The 23,409-nt window shown below is 43.9% G+C and overlaps 1 protein-coding gene across 1 annotated transcript in view; it reads right to left on the minus strand.

The window, feature by feature from the left end:
* Positions 1-3,565: 3,565 nt before the first annotated feature.
* The window catches only part of NLRP8 (NLR family pyrin domain containing 8), a 114,606-nt gene continuing 94,762 nt past the window's right edge, over positions 3,566-23,409 (minus strand). Inside the window, exons 6-13 of the mRNA XM_036833981.1 lie at positions 21,614-23,213; positions 20,376-20,546; positions 17,695-17,862; positions 14,629-14,784; positions 12,966-13,136; positions 11,090-11,260; positions 7,175-7,345; positions 3,566-3,695 (exon numbers count right to left, since the gene is read on the minus strand). Of these exons, the coding sequence (XP_036689876.1) occupies positions 3,566-3,695; positions 7,175-7,345; positions 11,090-11,260; positions 12,966-13,136; positions 14,629-14,784; positions 17,695-17,862; positions 20,376-20,546; positions 21,614-23,213 (2,738 nt within the window). The remainder of the gene's footprint in view (positions 3,696-7,174; positions 7,346-11,089; positions 11,261-12,965; positions 13,137-14,628; positions 14,785-17,694; positions 17,863-20,375; positions 20,547-21,613; positions 23,214-23,409) is intronic.

Raw genomic sequence — 23,409 nt, forward strand, 5'->3', positions numbered from 1 at the left:
CCACGTGGTGACGGCTCTTTGGGGAATCTTGGGCCGGTGACGTGGCTGCCGTCCATTGGCTGCCACGGCTCTAAATGGCCAGACCCAGCGTAGATGTGGAGCAGCTGCTCTCTGCACCTGCATGCCCCGCCCCCTTCCCACCTATCAGGTGAGGGTGCTGCATCACCCTTAGCACACCTGTGCCCGGGACCTCTACAGCCCTCACCTGGTTGTCCCAGAGCAGTGATGTGTGTGTGTGTGTGTGTGTGTGTGTGTCCTCATTTTACCGGACCTGGCATTTACTGACCACTCTCTAATGCTGCTGCTGTTGTTTGTTCAATTGACTTTCTCCATAAAACTCTCTTACCTGGAGTCCTGTGAACTCATAATATATATACCTGTTTGTTATCAAATGAATCTCTTCCAACATTCTAAAGTGCCCCTCTTCTCACCATTGCTAATCACCAGGGAAATGCAAATTAAAAAGGCAATGAGATATCCCCTCACATCTGCCAAAATGGCCATCATCAGAAAGACCACAAATAACAAATGCTGGAGAGGGTGTGGAGGAAAGGGAACCCTTGTTCACTGTTGTGGGAATGTAAATTGGTGCAGCCACTATGGAGAACAGTATGGAAGTTTCTCAAAAAACTAAAAATAAAACTACCATATGACCCAACAAGTCCACTCCTGGGTATATATCTGGAAAAAAAAAACACCTCTAATTCGAAAAGATACCTGCACCTCAACGGTCATAGCAGTACTATTCACGATAACCAAGATATGGAAGCAACCTAAGTGTCCACCAACAGAGGAATGGATAAAGAAGATATGGTACATACATACAATGGAATATTACTCAGCCATAAATAGAACAACATTTTGCCATTTGCAGCAACATGAATGGACTTGGAGGGCATTATGCTTAGTGAAATAAGTGAGACAGAGAAAGACAAATACTGTATTTTATCACTTATATGCAGAATGTAAAAAAAATGCAACGAACTAGTGAATATAACAACAAAAAAAGCAGACTCACAGACATAGAGAACAAGCCACTGGTTACCAGTGGGGGTGGGGAGGGGCAATAGAGTGGTGGGGGAGGGGGAGGTACCAACTAGTGTGTGTAAGACAGGCTACAAGGATGTAGTGCACAGCATGGGGGAATTTAGCCAATATTTTGTAATACATGTAAATGGAAAGTAACCTTTGAAAATTGTGTAAAAAATAAAAATTTAAAAAAAGTGCCCATCTCGGTTGATAGCAACACCAGCTACCTTTTGCCTCGAGCCTCCACATTAATGATTACCTCCCAAAGCATTTCTTTCTTTTTTTCCGGCTTTATTGAGGGAATCATCAACACTGTGTAGGCTTAAGGTGTATAACATGTTGATTTCATAGACATATATTGCAAAATGGTTACCACAGTAACGATATCTCCTACTTCAGTGGTTCCCAAACTTCACTGCTGGTTGGAATCACCTGGGGGAACTTTTAAAATCCCTGATACTCAGGCCACACCCATTCCAATTAAGTCAGGATGTCTGGAGCTGGGAGCTAGGCTACAGCACCTTTTAAGATTCCGTGTTAATAAAGTGTGCCACGAAGATGCGAAACCTCGATCATACTTTCAGCCTTGCTCATCTCAAGGCATATTCCCTCCTTGCTTTAGCAAAGTGGGGGTCTCCTAGGTCCTTCTGGGGAACGTGTCAGTTGGGGGGGTGTTCTCTGGCTTTACATTGCCCACCTCCGAGCCTGCCGACCCCAGGCAAAGCATTTTGGGCAGCCTCACCTCAGTCACTGTGAATCTTCTTAGCAATGCATCACGTGTGAAATTCTGGGCTCTGGAGAACAAATTAAAGCAAATTTTCACTTTAGAGACCGACTTTGGATGGACATTTATTTCTGTCCACCCCTGAAGAATGGACTGGGGCTGGGGTTGAAGGTCTCAACTGCTCTGACTTTTGCAACAAAACCCCTTTAGAGAGTTGAGAAACCAACGTAGGTAATACCCGGTCATCACTTTGTGTAGAAAACGAGGACTGTTTCAAAAGAAAATACTTGTATGACTGCTTTCTAGATCTTTGAGTTCTAAATGCTGCCCTAACTACTTTAGTCCTGTGCTAGATAGCTAGGATCCGAAAAACTGCAGAGTCTGGGGAATTCCCTGCTGGTCCAGCGGGCCCGGGTTCCATCCCTGGTTGGGGAAATAAATCCCACAAGCCACACGGTGTGGCCAAAAGAAAAAAAAAAGTGCAGAGTCTGCCCTGTGATGTGCAGTCTATTCCACAACGTTGCACAGGAGGCCACCTGCACATTCAAAGGCTTCTCAAGGTCCTCTGATGGTCACTGGGGAGACAGAATTCAGAAAACCACCCTCTAGACCTTCCAAACTGGGTCCAGGTTCAGTCTAGTACACATCCAAGAGAAATTCGCTTTAATTTGTTTATTAATGGACTAAACTCCTTCAAAAAAAAGTTGAGTCATACTTCACTTTTTATTTTTATTTATTTATTTTTAATTAATTAATTTATTTTTGGCTGCATGGGGTCTTCATTGCTGCACGCGGGCTTTCTCTAGTTGCAGAGACCTGGGGCTACTCTTCGTTGCGGTGCACGGGCTTCTAATTGTGGTGGCTTCTCTTGTTGCGGAGCAGGGGCTCTAGGTGTGCAGGCTTCAGTAGTTGTGGCACACGGGCTCAGTAGCTGTAGTTCGCGAGCTCTAGATCAAAGGCTTAGTAGTTGTGGCACACGGGCTCAGTTGCTCCGCGGCATGTGGGATCTTCCCGGACCAGGGCTCGAACCTGTGTCCCCTGCATTGGCAGGCAGATTCCCAACCACTTCGCCACCAGGGAAGTCTCACACTTCACTTTTAAAAAAAGAGTTCCTTAAACATGAGATGATTTCCCTGTTCCATCACTTGCTATATTATCTCCCTCAGAAATTTTCTCTGGACCCTGTTTTTTTCCTATTTTTTTATTATTATTTTTAAAACTTTTTATTTTGTATTGGATTGGAGTATAGCCGATTAACAATGTTGTGATAGTTTCAGGTGCACAGCAAAGGGATTCAGCCATACATACACATGTATCCATTCTCCCCCAAACTCCCCCCCATCCAGGCTGCCACATAACATCGAGCAGAGTTCCCTGTGCTATACAGTAGTGGACCCTCTTTCGAGGCAAGATGTTTTCCTTCTAACAGTTGATGTACAAGTCTATTTGTAAATAAACAACACTTGACAAGTTTTTGAATTGCATTCATGCACATTTTTAATTCAATTCTCACGATACTCCAGTAGGTGAGTCCGATATTTCCCAGAGACAATGTTAACATGACATATTCAATGACATCCAGAAGCCAGGAATAGAAGTGAGCTGGAATGCCCCTTACGTGGTGCCCCCAATTCCGTGACTGATCTACGTCTGGCACATGACCTTCAGTATCTCCGAGGGAGCTATTTGGAGGTCACGCGTTACACCATTTCCCAAAACTAACTGAGCCATTGTAGACTCAGAATGGCCCACAGAATAGGAAACCATTACCCAATTTTTCATCAGGAAAAAATTATCCAGGGGGTCACAAGATCAATTCGTCCACTCTGCCTTATCACAGCACTCATCTTTCCAGTCCTGAACTATCTTCAGGATTTTGTTGTTCACCACTGGGCCCTCCAGTCTTCGCATCATATCCACTCCATCGCTCTGTTTCTTCTCCCTGAGAAGGATAAGAATCAGGTTTGGTTCTCCTATGCTCCGTTTTCTTTTGCAGTGCTGGAAAATATGTAAAACCTCTAGGACAGAAATTTACCACCCATGAGATTGATATAGTAAGTCCCCTACATACGAACACGTTCCGTTGAGAGTGCGTTTGTAAGTCCAGTTTGTTCATAAGTCCAACAAAGTTAGCCTAGGTACCCAACTAACGCAATCAGCTGTATAGTACTGTACTATAATAGGTTTATAATACTTTTCATGCAAATAATACATAAAAGCAAAGAAACATTTTTAATCTTACAGAACAGTACCTTGAAAAGTACAGTAGTACAGTATAACAGCTGGCATCCAGGGGCTGGCATTGAGTGAACAGGAAAGAAGAGTTACTGACTGGAGGAGGGAGAGGAGGTGGGAGATGGCAGAGCTGAAGGCTCATCAGCAATAGGAGACGGAGGGCAAGCTGCACAACCCGTAGAGGACGCACACACGAGACAATGTACGCCAGACAGGTGAACTAACTTACGTGATTGGATATGCGAATGCATGTTCACATCTCTGAAAGCTCGCAACTTGAAGGTTCGTATGTAGGGGACTTACTGTAAATGGAATATTGCCTGATGTATCAGGAAACAAAGGATGTCATAGTCATCAGTGATTGCAACCCAGTGGTGAGCTGGTGAGCCCTGAGGGAACTCAGGAAGGAAACAAAGAACACCTGCCATCTAGCAGCCATCAGACTGCAGCCACTCCCCACGGTGAGCCCTGAGGGAACTCAGGATGAGAAAACGCAGGATCCTGGCCCCAAGTAGCTGAGATACATATCAAAGGCATGGTTTCAGTGAGCCCAGACTCTTGCATCTTCCCATACGTAGAAAAGTGCTAAATGCCTTAACTCGAGATATCTGCTTTTCTTTTATTAACAGTAATCTTTTGTTCCTACCACCTGCCCTTTGTTGCAAAACTCCTGTATATCCTAGCTCCCCTCTCGCCTCCTCCGAGTAGTTCTCTCAGGGTTATGTGAGATGCTGACTCCTGGGCTTGAAGTCCTAAAAATACCCACTGAATAAAACCTACCTCTCAACTTTTAGGTTGTGAATATGTTTTTCTAGTCAGCAAGCTCAAGATCAATGGTGCAGCTCTCAAGAGCTCAGGGATGAAGCCCAGGTGCCTTGGATCCACCAATTACAAGGTGTGGCAGGTGCCTCCAAGTGGCCCCAAAGATCCTTCTTCCTGTTATTCACACTCTCATGTAGCCCCCTCTCTCACTGGGCTATAGTGGGTCTGTGTGACCATTAGAATAAAGCAGAAGGGATGGGTCTTTCAAGATTCAGTAATAAAAGACTGTGGTTCTGTTTTGGGCACTTTTGCCCCCCCCCGCCCCCTTCTTCCCTCTCCCATCACTTGTTCAGGAGGGAGCCAGCTGCAACGTTAGGAGCAGCCTTGCAGATAGCAACTGAGGCCTCCTGCCAACAGCCACGTGGGTGAGCTTGGAGGTTGGTCCTCCAGCCTCATCACCCTCCAGTCAACACCTTAACTCAGCTCGTAAAAGAGCCTGAGTAGAACCATCCAGTTAAACCGCTCCCGTATTTCTGACCTTCAGAAATTTTACAACAAATGTGTGTTGCCTTATTAAGCATTGAGATAATTTGTTCCGGGGCAACAGATAATGAATACACCAGCTGTTTCCTATGACCTTTACCCAGAATCCATCGATACTTGAGATCATGATGGTCTCAGGCGCTGAACTTAGTGCCTTATAGATGCACTTTCTTCCAGTCCTCATAGTATCTCCCGGAGGAGGATGCCAATCCAATATTACAGAAGGAGAAACAGATCCCCTAAGCCCTTCACAGCCGCAGATCTGGTAAGTGATGATAACACATTCATTTGTTTAAGACAGGAGAGAAGATGAAGAAACAAACAGTGTAAGAGCAGCTGGCTACGTTTTTACTTTGTTTTTTTTTTTACAGATGGCCAAGAGGCACATGAAAAGATGCTCAACATTGCTAATTATTAGAGAAATGCAAATCAAAACTACAATGAGGGGACCTCCCTGGCGGTCCAGTGGTTAAGACTCCACACTTCCAATGCAGGGGGTACGGATTCGATCCCTGGTCGGGGAGCTAAGATCCCACAAGCTGTGAGGCATAGTCAAAAATAAAAAAACAAAACAAAACAAAAAAAACTGCAATGAGCTACCACCTCATACCAGTCAGAACGGCCATCATCAAAAAATCTGGAAGCAATAAATGCTGGAGAGGGTGTGGAGAAAAGGGAACCCTCCTGCATTGTTGGTGGGAATATAAATTGGTACAGCCACTATGGAGAACAGTGTGGAGTTTCCTTAAGAAACTAAAAATAGAGCTACCATATGATCCAGCAATCCCATTCCTGGGCATATATCCAGAGAAAATCATAACCCGAAAGAATACATGCCCCCCAGTGTTCATTGTAGCACTGTTTACGATAGCCAAGACATGAAGCAACTTAAGTGTCCATCAACAGAATAATGGGTAAAGAAGATGTGCTACATATATACAATGGAATATTAATTACTCAGCCATAAAAAAGAATGAAATAATGCAATTTGCAGCAACATGCATGGACCTGGAGATCATCATACTGAGTGAAGTAAGTCAGACAGAGAAAGACAAATACCATATGATATTGCTTATATGCGGAATCTAAAAAAAAATGATACAAATTAACTGATTTACGAAACAGAAACAGACTCACAGACTTAGAGAATGAACTTATGGTTACGGGGGGGGGGGGGGGGGGGGGGGAAGAGTGGGGGGGAGGGGTAGATTGGGAGTTTGGGATTGATATGTACACACTATACTTAAAATAGATAACCAACAAGGACCTACTGTAAAAAACAAACAAATAAATAAATATTTTTAAAATGCAAAAATAAAAAAGAGCAGACAGTAGAATCCAGGTTTATTTTCTTATTTCACACGCAGGAGTTGTGGTCTGTCAGCCACATGAAGGAAACTATAAATCCCCAGTAGGGCTTCCCTGGTGGCGCAGTGGTTAAGAATCCGCCTGCCAATGCAGGGGACACGGGTTCGAGCCCTGGTCACGGAAGATCCCACATGCCGTGGAGCAATTAAGCCCGTGCGCTGCAACTACCGAGCCTGCGCTCTAGAGCCCGCGAGCCACAACTACCAAAGCCCACGTGCCTAGAGCCCGTGCTCCGCAACAAGAGAAGCCACCGCAATGAGAAGCCCGTGCACCGCAATGAAGAGTAGCTCCCGCTCGCCACAACTAGAGAAAGCCCGTGCGCAGCAACGAAGACCCAACGCAGCCAAAAATAAATAAATAAAATAAATAAATTTATTTAAAAAAAATCCCCAGGAAAGGAACAAAGGTCATTAGCAACATGTGCTGACAGCATTTGGGGTCCAGAATATCACTGCTGATGAGGAGCTTTCCTAGAGCTATGCATCCTGCACAGGGAACCCAGCGGATACTTACAGAGAGACCTCAGATCCCCACTTCCTCTTCCTGACGGCCTCACGCAGGAGGAGGATACCCCCAAACCCGATGTCGTTCTTGCTCAAGTCCAGGTATCCCAGAGTTTGGTTGTTGAGGAGCACGGAAGCCATGGCCCGGCAGCAGACGGAGGTGAACAGGCACTTTTCCAGCCTATGGAAGAGAAACAGGGAGCAGAAAAGTCACCACATCCTTCATCTGAGAGCTCAGCCAGCCTAGCTGCTCACAGCCTAGAAATCACACTCCAACCAGAATGGGTCATTTCATTCCAATTAGCTTCCTTTTCTTTTGAAAAATGTTATTTTATTCTGGAGTACAGTTGATTAACAATGTTGTGTTAGTTTCAGACATACAGCAAAGGGATTCGGTTGTACATATACATATATCTATTCTTTTTCAAATTCTTTTCCCATTTAGGTTATTACAGAATACTAAGCAGAGTTCTCTGTGCTATACAGTAAGTGCTTGTTGATTATTTTAAATATAGTAGTAGGACTTCCCTGGTGGTGCAGTGGTTAAGAATCCACCTGCCAATGCAGGGGACAGGGGTTTGATCCCTGGTCAGGGAAGATCCCACATGCCGCGGAGCAACTAAGCCCGTCTGCCACAACTACCGAGCCTGTGGTCTAGAGCCCATGAGCCACAACTACTGAGCCCACGTGCCACAACTACTGAAGCCTGCGTGACTAGAGCCCGTGCTCCGCAACAAGAGAAGCCACTGCAATGAGAAGCCCGTGCACTGCAACAAAGAGTATCCCCTGCTCGCCACAACTAGAGAAAGACTGCATGCAGCAACGAAGATCCCACCAACCAACAAACCAACCACAAATAAATAAATATAGTAGTAGTTTTTTTAAAAATTGTAGTTGATTTACAATGTTGTGTTAGTTTCTGGTGTACAGCAAAGTGAATCAGTTTATGTACATATATATATGTATATATATTTTTTTCATTTGTGCTCATCTAGAAATTTATTTCATACTTGAAAATATACTTCACTCACTCTAAGAGATGAATCAATATTTAAAACCCAAGACTAGGACTTCCCTGGTGGCGCAGAGGTTAAGAATCCACCTGCCAATGCAGGGGACACGGGTTCGAGCCCTGGTCCGGGAAGATCCCACATGCCGCGGAGCGATTAGGCCCGTGAGCCACAATTACTGAGCCTGCGCTCTAGAGCCCGCGAGCCACAACTACTGAGCCTGTGCTCTAGAGCCCGCGAACCACAACTACTGAGCCTGTGCTCTAGAGCCCGCGAGCCACAACTACTGAGCCTGTGCTCTAGAGCCCGCGAGCCACAACTACTGAGCCCATTCGCCTAGAGCCTGTGCTCCTCAACAAGAGAAGCCACCGCAATGAGAAGCCCACGCACCGCAACAAAGAGTAGTCACTGCTCGCCGCAACTGGAGAAAGCCCGCACGCAGCAATGAAGACCCAACACAGCCAAAAATAAATAAATAAATAATTTTTAAAAAAACCCCCAAGACTAACTTTCTGGAGTAAAAGAATTGTGACCTCCAGAACTCCCTTCGAGTAGTTAATTATCAACAAAAACGAAATCCATTATCAGGACTAATCCTAGAAATTAAGGATGTAACATAATGTGATTTAAATGCTCTAGACTTATGTGATATCACTTATATGTGCAATATTAAAAATAACACAAATGAGTATATATGCAAAATAAAAGTGAGGCAGGAGATAGATGGGCTCCAGGCTAGACATTTACAACTGGCCTCCTGTTTACACTTCCTTGGGTGAGAAGAAGATGGGCTCCAGGCCAGACACTCATTACCAGCCCCCTGTTTACATTTCCTGAAGCAAGAGACAAACGGACTCCAGGACTACATATTTATGACCGGATTCCTGTCTATTTCGAGATCTGCACCTCAATATAAAAACCAGCAACAGAAATAAGGTAAATAACCAGACACTGGACATTTTTATGGCAGGGACAGAGTGGGACAAACCCTGTTAAAAGATCAAGAGGTTATGTATTTCCCATCCTTGGGGCAAGGGAGACATTGCACATGTGCAGAAAAGCTCCTTGGGGGTCAAAAAGGAGGAGCACCACCCCATAACATGTGATGCTAAGGCCGTCCCATAGGCCTCTGGGCTGAAATCCATCTTGGAAAAAAGTTGCGCACGCAAGTTGGGGAGGGTCCTAGGGCAGGTCAGGTGTGGAAAAAGAAATTAGATAATTGGCCACAGGTAAACAAAGACCCGGAAGAACTGCCGTATATGAATGACTTAACCGCCTCTTTATGGGGCTCCTGGTCATTAGGCGGGACGCCCACACCCTTTCTCTCCGGGTGTGCGTCTCTGCCCTGCTTCTATCTTAACTAAGCAAACTGTTTCTCTGTGTGCTCTCTCACTTGTTGTTGTGCTATGTCTCTAATAATTGTACCTGTTTTACACGTTTCTTTTTTGCCTCCGTGAGAAATGCATTTTTCACCGGGGTCAAGAGCCAGCGGGTGTGGTGGCTGGGATTCCTGGTTTTCATCCAGGCTCCCCAGGTTCAGTTCCTGGGCTGGGAATTAAGATCTCGCTTCACGCCACCTCTCACTGCTGCCTCTCCGAGATCAGAAGCAGTCTCAGAGACATAGAAAACAAACTGGTGGTTACCAAAGGGGTGAGGGAAGAGGGGAGGGACAAATTCGGTGTATAGAATTAAGAGACACAAACTATTATGTATAAAATAGATAAGCAACAAGAATATATTGTACAGCACAGGGAATTGTAACCATTATCTTATAATAATGTTTAATGGGGGTATAATCTATAAAAATACAGAATCACTATGCTGTACACCTAAAACTAATATAATATTATAAATCAACTATACTTCAATAAAAAATAAAAGCTAACATTTCTGAGTGAAAAAAGTGATCTAGACTTAGAACCCAGATCATACCAATAGTGAACAGAAAATGCAGGTAGGAAAGCGGCAAAAAAAAGTTGTATAACTGAATCACTTTGCTGTACATCTGAAACTAACACAACATTGTTAATCAACTATACGCCAATAAAAAATTTAAAAAATAACTCAAAAAAAGTTTCAACCTTTGTCATCAGAGATGTCTATAAATCTTTTCTAAATATTTAGGGTAACCACTAAAACAATTAAAAATAGGATGAATTCTTTCAAATCACTTGGCTAGTATGCATGTTAGCATAGAGACCTTTGGGAGAAGGAAAAAATATATACAAAAAAAAGATTCTCTAAGCATAAACATTGATTTTGGAAGACTCGCCATGTAAGGTATTAGTCTAAAATTAACAAATTCTTCTTTATCTTTCATTGAATGGAAGAATTTAACAATGGTCCTTAAACTATAGCATTCACGGGAATCATGGGAGGTGATTGTGAAGCACAGACTGGCGGGGTCTCCACCCTCAGGGCACCACAAGATCCAGCAACCCCACTTCTGCGTATGGACCCAAAGGAATCGAAACCAGGATATGGGAGGGATACCTGCACCCTCACGTTCATAGCAGCACTATTCACAATAGCCAAGACACGGAAGCAACCTCAATTCCCATTGACAGATGAATGGATAAAGAAGATGTGGTATATACACACAATGGAATACTACTCAGCCAATAAAAAGAATGAAATTCTGTTTGTGACAACATGGGTGGACCTTGAGGGCATTATGCTCAGTGACATAAACCAGACACAGAGAGACAAATGATGCAAGAATTTGCCTAACAACTTCCCTGATGAAAAGGTTCCTAGTCTGAGGACTGTACGTTGAGAACCACTGCTCTGAAGTTTCCAAGTCCTCCAACCAAATGGAGGGAACACCCCCCGAAGTGCAAAACACATTCCCACATTCTACCCCAAGAGAATTGTACAGACACTTGGTCTCAAAGAAGGAAACGGGGACAACTTACTCAAGAATCTGTAGGCCAGAGTCAGGGTTCATCAGGGCCTGACAGAGCAGGATAACCCCGTCGTCCTTCAGGCTATTAAAACCAAGGTCCAGACTTCTCAGGGTTTTATTTTTATCAAGAGCAGAAGCCATATCCCGACAGCACTCAGAGGTCAAGGCACAATTTCTCAGCCTGCAGAGAAACACCAACCAAAACACCCTTAGCTTTCTTTCCTGCCTTTTTTTTTTTTTGGTATAACAGCTTTATCAAGATATAATTTACGTGCCATATATTTCACCCATTGGAAGTGTACACACCACTGGTTTTCAGTATATTTACAGAGTTGCACAACATTTACCACGATTCTAGAACATTTTCATCACCCCAAAAAGGAAAACAGTGTACGTTTTAGCAGTCATTCCCAATTTCTTCCCCCACCCACCCCAACTCTAGCAACCACTAAATCTGCTTTCTCTTCCTGTCAATTTGCCTATTCTGGACATTTAATATAAATGGAATCATACCATATGTGGTCTTTTGTGATTGGCTTCTTTCATTTAGCGTAATATTTTCAAGATTCATCCACGTAGCAGCATGTATTAATATATAGTTTGTTGCTTTTTATGGTTGAATAATATTCCATCATATGGACAGACCACACTTTATCCATTCATCAGCTTTTGGACACTTGGATTGTTTCCCACTTTTTTGTCACTACAAATAATGCTGCTACGGAAATCCGTGTACAGTTTTTTGTGCAGATTTTGTTTTTATTTCTCTTGCGTGTATACCAAGGAGTAGAATTGCTGACTCATGTTACGTCTCTGTTTAACCTTTTGAGGAGATACCCATCTGTTTTCCAAAGCAGCTGCACCATTTCCTGCTTCTTTTTGGGATCCTGAAAGCTTCAATGGGTTCAGGGGATATTGTGTGTCAGTTCAGCACTTCTGGTTTTAGGAAACAGCAAATTTCTTTAGGGTTTAAGACAGTCTGAGTTTAATTTCTGTCAGTGACAGCCAACGTGCCCTGACACCCAGGGGAAGTCATCTACACAATTCAGGATAGAGTGAGATAAATACCAAACAGGATATCACTTAGTATGTATCCTGGTTCATATCACCGAGGTTGTTACATGACTCACTTCAAGCAGAAAGCCAGGTCACATTACATTATTCTGATCTCAGAGGTGTAACACTCACTCCCAAACTCTAGGAGTTAGAGGAATACATTGGATCAGAGGTTCCCAAACTTTCTCCATTTATGCCCTCCTTAGCGTCTCACTTTTTTCACATCACCCCTGTACTTCATTAAATTTTGCTCTGTGGAATTCCCTGGTGGTCCACTGGTTAGGACTCCACGCTTTCACTGCCGAGGGCCCGGGTTCAATCCCTGGTCAGGGAACTTAAGATCCCACAAGCCGCATGGCATGGCCAAAAAATAAAAAAATAAAATAAAATCTGTTAAAAACTTTTTGCAATGCACTCGCTCTCGTGATCGCAATTGCTGAAGACGGACCTTTGCAAAGATATGACATCATTGAAAGGAATGTAGCACAACCTGATGTTAGAACAGAACTACCTCAAGCTAAGAGTTCTTGCGGCGATGAACAGATGTCAGTATCTCTTACATTTAAAATATCCTGCAGCGCCTCTGTGAGTTCACCCCTGGGTACCTCGGCACACAGTTTGAGAACTCTGCTGCTAGATAATTTGCCTCTGAAACTGAAATCATAACCACCTTCCTCTTTATTATGTTTTCTTCCAGTATCAGCACAATGCCTAATATGCAGTAGGCACTTAATAAGTATGTTGCATAAATGGACACATATATCACAATCGCTCTTTATCGCCCTATTCTACTCCAGGGAGTTCCAAAAAGAGGACATTTGGGGACTTACACCAGCCTCTGCAGAGGATACTGAGAGCATTGCAAGGCATTCCAAAGCTGTTTCGCCCCGTCATCCTTCAAGGCATTTTTTGCCAAGCTCAGATGGGTCAGATTCTTGTTACTCGCGAGAGAAGAGATAAGACTTTTGCAGGAAGGTGACGTGAGGTCACAGTTCTCCAACCTGTGGGAGAGACACACACAGACGGGATGCAATTTAATTCATGCCTGCGACAGGATTTTCCTTGTCTCATGCTGAGAGATGAAGATTTCAATCAGGGCTTTCCTTCTACATGCAAACGCCTCATCCTACTTCTGTTAAAAGCTCTTAGGGCTTCCCAGATTTAAGGGGGGGGGATAGCAACTTTGATGTGAGAAGCAATTGGGGATCAGGAAAACAGTTACAGAGAGGGATGAAGAGGGAAGAGAAAGGGACCAGCAATGACCAAACAGTAAATAACATATATGGAGGTGACCTGGGAAGAGACACCATCTCACAAGGTAAAGAAAAATAGAAACATGCACTGAAGACAGACACGGGCACTCGTATTAGAGAAACTAAGATGTATAGGAAGGTCCTGAAAACGTTTTCATGTGTGGTGAGGGAAGTGCAAACGTAAACAAGAAAGTATCTAATGTTGTAATAACTTTGTATGGTGACAGACGATAACCATCTAGACTTATCGTGGAGATCATTTTGTAACGTAGAAAAATATCAGATCACTGTGTCGTACACCTGAAACTCATATACTATTGTAAGTCAATTATGCTTCAATTAAAAAAATAATAAAGTGGTACTTGAGTCATAAATAAACAATAACACGTTATTTTCTGCTCAACAGATTGGCAAAAGCAGTAACAGTAACAAGAGTCGGATGAGAATTTGGAGTTGGGGGAACTTGCGTACACACCATTGGTGGGACTGCAAGTTGGTACCAACAGTCTGGAAACAAGCGTGGTAGGACTGAAGATGAATGCTCTCCATGACGTGGCAATTCTACTAGCGTGTGTCGGTGTGTCAGGGTGTGTGTGTGTGTGTGTGTGTGTTAATAGCTCAACTATCGGTGGCAAGTAAGATGGACACCTAAATTGTTGCACATTCATACAAATGTTATCCTTCAGCACCAAAGAGGAACAGCCTATAGAAACAACAAAACACTGAGGAAGACTAAAATGTCGGTTGATTGGAAAACGCACACATGCTCAATGAGGCCACTTATGTGAAATTCAAAGCACTGCAAAACGGTGCTCTGTTTAAGGATCCATATACAGTATTATCAGTGTAAATACAAATAAGGAGCCTCATCGACCCAATTCAAGATGGCTGTGGGGGGGTGGGGGTCATGGGGTTGGGGGTTGATATGATCAGTGGGGAAGGAAAATAGTACTGTTAAGGTTCTACTTCAAAAACTGGATGATAGATACATCAGGCTCATTATAGGTATATATTCTAGGATATTAGGTGCAAATCTGTCTCTCTGTCTCTGTCTCTGTCTCTGTCTCTGTCTCTCTCTCTCTCTCTCAGCTCAAGCCTTCATTGCCCCATCTATGTCATTAACAATCACGACTTAATTTTGCTCCATTATACACACATTCCCCCATTTCTGTTGTTCTCCTAGAAACACTCAATCTACCAAACAACCGGGCAACAGCATGACAACCACAAAAAGACTTACGACAGCTTCTCCAGTTGGGCCACTGGCAGGTGGTGACATGGCTCAAACCTCCCCAGGGAGCTGCGTTTCAGCATTAGAGTCTTCAGGTGAACGTTGTTCTTGAGATTCCTGGCAAGGTCAGCCCAATTTCTCGGGCTGAAAGGGCAATCTTCCAACCTGCAGAAGCCACGCAAAAACGCTGAACCTTAGCTCCTGGGGAAAATGGTACCCACATAGCCACCTAGACCTCACCTACTGTCTCACATCCTTGTTCTTCACCCAAGAGTGACTGGAGGGGTGATTTCCATCTTCCCTGAGTAAACCTGCATCAACTTCAGCGTCTGAATTGCAAATAATCAATAGAAAATAATACACACTCAGGGCCATGACAAATTGGCATGGGCGAACTGTCGGGCTCTAATTCCAAACCAGGGACTTGATTCTGCCCTTGAAATACCACTTCTTTTTACATTTATTTGCCAAACCATTTTCAGGATAAAGAATGAGATTCAGTCAAACTATGGCCCTTGGACCAAATTTGCATTACCACTTGGTCCTGTACAGCCTGTGAACTGAGTGATCTAAAATTTTTTTTTAAATTTATTTTTGGCTGTGTTGGGTCTTTGTTGCTGCACACGGGCTTTCTCTAGCTGCAGCGAGAGGGGGCTACTCTTTGTTGCAGTGCGCGGGCTTCTCATTGCAGTGGCTTTTCTTGTTGCGGAGCACAGGTTCTAGGGCGCACGGGCTCAGTAGTTGTGGCACGTGGGCTCAGTAGTTGTGGCGCACGGGCTTAGTTGCTCCGTGACACGTGGGATCTTCCCGGACCAGGGCTTGAACCCATGTCCCCTGCATTGGCAGGCGGATTCTCAACCACTGCGCCACCAGGGAAATCCCTAACATTTTTTTTAATAGTTAAAGAATATTTTGTGACACATGAAAATTAAATGAAATTCAAATTGCAGTGTTCATACATAAATAAAATCATTAGTAAATTATATAATTATTACAGTTATTAATAATACAATTGATAATAAATCATTAAAATTATTGATGAACTCTATGAATACATAATTATTAATCATAATAAAGTTTTATTGAAACACAACCATGCCTATTCATTTGCATATTGGCAATGGATATTTTAGCACTCTGTCACCACTATTTAATTCAGATGTTATAGCAGAGTTGAATAGTCGTGACAGAGACTATACGTCTTGCAAAGTTGAAAACATTCCTTACCTGGCCCTTCATAGAAAAGGTTTGCTGAACGCTGACACCGATAATATTATAGTAAGAAAAATTAGGAAGTAATGAGTTTTAACTGTTACCTTTGTTTTTTAATATAATTTATTCGATACTAAGTTTATGTGAGTTAGTTTTTTAATAATGCTGTTTAGGGCTTCCCTGGTGGTGCAGTGGTTAAGAATCTGCCTGCCAACACAGGGTACACGGGTTCAAGCCCTGGTCCGGGAAGATCCCACATGCCGCGGAGCAACTACGCCCGTGCGCCACAACTACTGAGCCCACGTGCTGCAACTGCTGAAGCCCGTGCGCCTAGAGCCCGTGCTCCACAACAAAAGAAGCCACCGCAACGAGAAGCCCGCGCACCGCAAGGAAGAGTAGCCCCCGCTCGCCACAACCAGAGAAAGCCCATGCGCAGCAACGAAGACCCAACGCAGCCAAAATAAATAAATTAATCAATTAAAAAAAAAAATAATGCTGTTTAACAACCCTCACCAAATTACTGAATGTTTAACAATCAGCTCTTGCAAGCCAGGGTGGGCTGGCCCAAGCTCACCCCTAGGGCTATGGTTTCTCTATCTCAGACACACCTGGGACATCAAATTGTAGTTTTCAAGCTGAGTGAAACTTAGAACCAGAGGGTAGAATGGTGGTTGCAGGGGCTGGGGTGGGGGAAATGATGGTCAAAGGGCACAAACTTCCAGTTAGAAGATGAATAAGATCTGGAGATCTAATGTACATCATGGTGACGATGGTTAACAAGACTGTAGTGTGTACTTGACGTTTGCTAAGAGAGTTGATCTCAAGTGTTCAGATGGTGGCTTTGTGAGATGGCAGATGGGTTAATTAGCCTGATTGTAGCAATCATTTCACAGTGCATACATATATGAAATTGTCACCTTAAAAAAAATCTGAGTGAACAGCCAGAAAAAAGAATGAAATATTGCCATTCGCGGCAACATGGATGGACCCAGAGATTATCATACCGAGTGAAGTGAGTTAACGACAAATATTTTGATATCACTTATATTGGAATCTAAAACATAATGTAAATAAATTTATTTATAAAAGAGAAACAAACTCACAGACATAGAAAATAAACTTATGGTTACCAAAGGGGAAAAGGGTGGGGAGAGGGATAAATTAGGAGTTTGGGATTAACAGATACATACCATTATATATAAAATATATAAACAATAAGGGTTTACTGTATAGCACAGGGAACTATATTCAATATCTCACAATAACCTATAATGGAAGAGCATCTGCAAAAATAGATGTATAACACAACAATTAAAGCAATTATACTCCAATAAAGATGTTAAAAAAATATATATGTAGGGCTTCCCTGGTGGCACAGCGCTTAAGAATCCCGCCTGCCAATGCAGGGGACACGGGTTAGAGCCCTGGTCTGGGAAGATCCCACATGCCGCGGAGCAACTAAGCCCGTGCGTCACAACTACTGAGCTTGCGCTCTAGAGCCCACGAGCCACAACTACTGAGCCCGCGTGCCACAACTACTGAAGCCCGCGTGACTAGAGCCCATTCTCCGCAACAAGAGAAGCCACCACAATGAGAAGCCCGCGCACTGCAACAAAGACCCAACTCAGCCAAAAATAAATAAATAAATTTATAAAAAATATATATATGTATAACTGAATCACTTTGCTGTACACCTGAAGCTAACACAATATTGTAAATCAACTATACTTTGATCAAAGAAAAAAGCTGAGTGAAACTTACAACTGATTACAATAAGATGTCAGGCAGGCTGAGCATGTAACCCCCACCTCTGCATGGACCGCCTGGGTGCCAGGGTTCTGTCTCCATCCCTCCCCGTCTCACCTCAGACACTGTAGAAAACACTGGGGATGTTTCAAGGCGTTGCACAGAAACTCCATGACCTGGCATCTCACTTCCGTGTCTTGTATTTCCAAGTATCTCAGGTACTGGTTTTCCACCAAAACTCTGATTAAGTCTTCATTCAACACGAGGGGGCTCACATGCCTAAAGCTGCAGAGGTAAGCAGTGTCCGGTTATCATAGGCTCGTGTCAGCCCATCAGCTCTTTTTTCTTGAAAAGTTTTATTGAGGTATAATCGACACACCAAAAAAAGTGCATCTATCATATATCTAATGCATCCAATTTCATGAGTTTGGACGTGTTCATACACCCATGAAACCATCACCACAATCAAGGTGGCTAATTAGTTTTTTTTTCCCCTCCAGCTTTGTTGAGATGATACAGATAACAATGTATCAGTTTAAAGTGTACAGCACTTGTTGATTTGATGCACTTACATATTGCAAAATGATTACCACCTGAGCAGCAGCTAACCGCCTCCATCTGGTCACATACTTACCATTTCTATTTTGGGGTGAGAACATTGAAGGTCTATTCTCTTAGCAACTTTCAAGTATACGATACAGTATTGTGAACTATAGTCACCATGCTGTGCATTAGATCCCCGGAAAGTATTCAATGTTTAACTGGAAGTTTGTAGTACATTTTGACCAACATCTCCCCATTTGCTAATTAGTTCTTCTTCGTTCAATCAGTCCATAAATGCGTGAGGCCCCTTTCTGTGCAGCCCAGGGCTCCAAACTGGATTCTCTTCTCAGCTCAGCCTCCTAGTTGGATGACCTTACGTGAATCACTTAATCTCCCCAAGCTTCATTTCACGTCGAGAGAGCTCATGACATTTTCCACTTAGGACGGTCACGAGAATGAACACAAGTGATGCCTGTAAGAAGTTCTGCATAGGGCTTGATGTAGAAAGGGAGGCACTCAAAAAATGGGAGCTAGGGATTTCCCGGGTAGTCCAGGGGTTAAAACTTCGCCTTCCAATGCAGGGGGTGTGGGTTCGATCTCTGGTCTGGGAGCAAAGATTCCCACATGCCTTGCGGCCAGAAAAGCAAAACATAAAACAGAAGCAATAGTGTAACAAATTCAATAAAAACTTTAAAAAAATTGGTCCATATCAAAAAAAATCTTTTAAAAAAAATGGGAGTTAATGATAATCATTATAATAACAGGAGAGAAAATAGGTCAGATACTGGTCAAGTGGGCCATTTCAAGGAATTTTGATGAAGTATTGAGTTTCTGGGTTTTAAAAACCATAGGGAGAGGGTGTATAAGGTAATAGCTAAGAGAACTGATTCTGGAGCCACTGATTCTGGAGTTTAAATCGGTATTCCAATTAGGTACCAGCTGTGTAACCTCGTGCCCTAGCTTCCTCATGAAATACCTACTTCTTTAGGATGCTTGTGAGTTTTAAGAGCACTGAAATGTGATGCTGGACCTCAGACAGCCCAGCAGAGGGTGAGTGCTACGTAAATGTCTGTACATTTTTTGCTATTGAAGATAATGTTGCAGTGATGTTCTCAACCATTCCTCCGAGTATGTGCCTATGTATTTACCTTGGGTGGATTTAAAAAGTGGACCTTGGGGTCAAGGTGCACATGCATTTCTCATTTCGTAGAGCTTGCCAAACTGCAGCTGGACCTGGCTCACCTTCTTCCCTCTTTCATGGGAATCTTGACCTGTGACACGCAGGGGCCTGCTAAGCGTGGTGCATCACAGAAGTGGGGTGTGGTGATGGAGGAGGCGAGCCTCAGACCGTCTGAGATGGAGAGCGTTCCCCAAAGCTTACCAGCTGTGTGACCTCAGACAAGTCACTTAACCTCTCTGGTTCTCCCTTTTAAAAAAATCAGGATAACAGTACTTACCTCAAAGGAATGCAGTGGTAAACCATACTAAGTACCTGCTTAGCACATGACGATTCGAGCAGTAAAAACAACTAGGAGTTTTAGTTTTTTGAGGAACCTCCATGCTGTTTTCCACAGTGGTGGCCAATTCACGTTTTCACCAACAGTGCACTGGGGTTCTCTTTTCTCTACATCCTCACCAACACTTGTTATCTCTTGTGTTTCTGATGACAGGTGTGAGGGGATATGTCATTGTGGTTTTCATCTGCATTCCTCTAATGTTTAGTGACGTTGAGCCTCTTTTCATGAGCCTGTTGGCCATCTGTATGTCTTCTTTAGAAAAACAACCTCACTTACATGTGGAATCTAAAAAATAACGAAACTCATAGACAAAGAGATCAGATTTATGGTTGTCAGAGGCGGGGGGTGGGGGAATTGAGTGAAGGTGGTCAGAAGGTACAAACTTCCAATTATAAGACAAATAAGTGCTGGGGTGACTGTAGTTAACACTGCTGTGTGGTAGATTTGAAAGATGCTAAGAGAGTAGACCATTCAATCACTGGGAAAGAACATTCTGGTAACTGTATGAAGTGATGGTTGTTAACTAAACTTACTGTGGTCATCGTTTTGCAGTATATGCATGTCAAGTCATTATGCTGTAAAACTTAAACCTACAGTGTTATATGTCAATTATATCTCAGTCAGACTAGGAAAAAAACCCTATGGACGCGGATGCCTTCAGCACGCCTAGCGTGAGCAGAGAGGGAAACAGACTGTTTCCATGGAATTCCTTCCAACTAGGATGTGTTTTATACTCACATCAGTTTCTGGAGTTTACAGTGTGGATGTTTCAGTGCCGTAGAAAGGACCTTCACTGAATCAGGATCCATAGTACTGTTTGTCACAGCCAGGACTTCCAAACTCTCGTGTGTCCTAAACACAGAGCAGAAGTCTTGCCACCAGAGATAACACCTATCACTGCCCTCTGGTCTGTGTGGGAGAAAAAGAGAAAAGGGCTCATCGTTAGAGATTAAGCTTGAGAAAACCTACCAGCAAACCCAGGGCTTCCTTATGACCACAGACCCCTTTATGACTGTCATAAGATGCCCTCATTTAAGAAGATGCCCAGCAGAACTGTTACAGGATTTGTCATTTCATCCCAGGAAGATTCGTGGCCTCACTTCTATTTTCCTGTGACTTAGGGAGAAAGAGAGTTGCCTTTTAATCACTTAGAATTTATATGGGGGCAGAGATTAGGATGCAAAATATAATCCATAGTCTTACTCTGTGCATATGAAATTGTTACTAAAAAGAAAAAACTCTATATAGGAACAGAATAAGGGAAAATTATTCTTGCTTTTTGGGGGACTGGGGGAGGGGCACAGTGAGCGCAGAATCCAAAATCCAGAGCAAGACCAGCACATAGTGTCTTTTGGCTCTGGGAGAACCTCTAATTTCCCCTTCATTCTTCCCCATCATAGAAAGTCTCGTTGGACAGCACTTCCTTAGAGACTAAAAGGCTTATGATGTACAGAATTGGGGTGATAGATGAAACGGAGTCCCCACATACATGGGAAGGAGGGTGTGAAGCATAGAGGCCAGGTAGGTGAACCACTCCTCTTGTTGGTTTCCAGGATTCTCCCAGTTTTAGCATGGAAATCGGCACCCCAGGAACACCTTCTGTTTGTTTGTTTGTTTTTAACATCTTTATTGGAGTATAATTGCTTTACAATGGTGTGTTAGTTGCTGCTGTATAACAAAGTGAATCAGCTATTCATATACATATATCCCCATATCTCCTCCCTCTTACGTCTCCCTCCCATTCTCCCTATCCCATCCCTCCAGGTGGTCACAAAGCACCAAGCTGATCTCTCTGTGCTATGCGGCTGCGTCCCACTAGCTCTCTATTTTACGTCGTGTTCTGTTTTTAAGACTGAAAGTCCCATGTGCAAGGGATCCCCTCAAGACGGAGGTGGTCGCCCTAGATGCCCAGGAGATGGTAGGCAAGGTCCCCGACAGGACCGTGAATCTATCAAGGGAGAGATGGGCGCACTTACCCAGAGGCAGGAAGGGGATCCGGGTAGAGGCTGCTCGCTTTGGTGATGATCAGGGTGACAGTCAGCTCTAACTCCTGCAAACGTCCACAGAACTTAAGGCAAAAGGCAGACACTTGCACGTCTTTGCTTCTGCTGATGACCAAAGTAGCTTTACGACAGTTGTTTAGGATCTGACTCACAAATACCTCCTCCCGGATTTCATGCAGACAGTTGAATAGCTGTGGGACCCCGTGGTGCGGGGTTGGTGGGTCACATTCATGGCGCTGGGCTGCGACCTTCAGCAATTTCTTCTTGTTGCCCAAGGACACCTTGCATCTGAACACCTGCTCCACGGCTAGAGCGCACGTGTCGTTTAAAAGGCCAAATAAAAAAAGCGCCATCTGGGCGAGATGGTTTCTCTTTCTTCCGGGATGTGCTATCAGGCGTAGGACGTGGAACCGGTCCAACACATGGAAATTTCTGAGTCTTCGTGGGAAGCAGAGAACATACAACAAGGCGGCAAAAAATTCCTGAAAGGTCAAGTGGGCAAAGGCGTAAAGGTCTTTGTTGCCCACCACCCTTCGAAAAATATTCACGCTGAGAAAAGTCTCGACGTCCGTTTCATCCAGTCTGGCCAGGCTGAGGTCTCTCTTATTAAACACCCATCTCCTTTCCCACATGCCCTCTGCGGCCAAGGAGCACAGACCTTTCAATTGTTCTTGGTGAGTCTTATTGAAAAGATTTCTAACCCTGGTTGGAAACAAGCTGGAAAGATAGTGGACGAATACAGCTGTGGCGTTTGGAAATGTGTGCAGGAGATTTGCTCCTCTCTCCATCTGCTGTTTCAGACAAGAACATACCATCCAGCAGATGACAGGCACCTGGCACATGGAGAAGAGAATCGTGTTTCCCATGACAAAACTCAAGGCTTCATCGGCTTCGCTCTTGTTTCTGAAGTACGTCCTGAAATACCTGGATCTCTCAGGCACACTAAACCCTGTAAGGGTTATCAGGGACGGGCATTTCAGAAAGGGATTCAAGTTCTTCCAAGAGGTGAACCTCAGGAAGATGATTAGCGTGGCCCCGGGAAGCATTCTTTTGCTCAGCAAACTGGTCAGGAGGACAGACCAGGGCACCTTCTGGCTCCAGTCTTCACTCAGGTCCTCTGGTCTATCTATGAGGGTTGAGGTTAGTTCCTCGAAGCCATCAAAGAGGAGCAGAAGCTGGTCTGCTTTGGATATGATCTTGGACGCCAGAGCCCGAGACCCGGACAACTTGCATGCAATGAGCTCAGCGAAGCTCTGCTCGTCCAACTGGCCCATCTCCTGGCAATGGAAGTAGAAAGCGTTCCAGAGCTTGTGGGCGTAGAACTTGTTTTCTGCCCATTCTAACATCACTTTTTTGGCCAGGCTTGTTTTTCCAACCCCGGCGACCCCCTGAAGAACCACAGTCTTGGGCTGTCTTCCTTGAGGTTTTCTGGGAAGAAGTAGACAGGGTAAGAATGTCTCTTCTCTGTGTAGGTCTTGGTAAAAGAAGTCCGTGTGGTTCCCAGGCCAAGCGGTCCTGTTCCATAGGGTCGAATATTCATTCATCAAGCGTAGTCTGTACTCCCGTAATTTATCTGGATGAACGAGATGGGAGGGATACGGGGTACAACGTCAGTTGTTTGTGAGAACTAACCGAACAATCAGGAAACGAGCCTTGGTGTCTACATCCAGCTCCAGGACACAGTGCATCAATCGCGCACGTTTCCGGAGAGCAGTGCGTCAATTAAGAAGCTGCAAGGGACAGAACAGACAACTTGAAGTGGCTTAGAC

The sequence above is a fragment of the Balaenoptera musculus genome, chromosome 19, assembly GCF_009873245.2.
Source record: "Balaenoptera musculus isolate JJ_BM4_2016_0621 chromosome 19, mBalMus1.pri.v3, whole genome shotgun sequence".
In the NCBI taxonomy this organism is placed as follows: domain Eukaryota; kingdom Metazoa; phylum Chordata; class Mammalia; order Artiodactyla; family Balaenopteridae; genus Balaenoptera; species Balaenoptera musculus.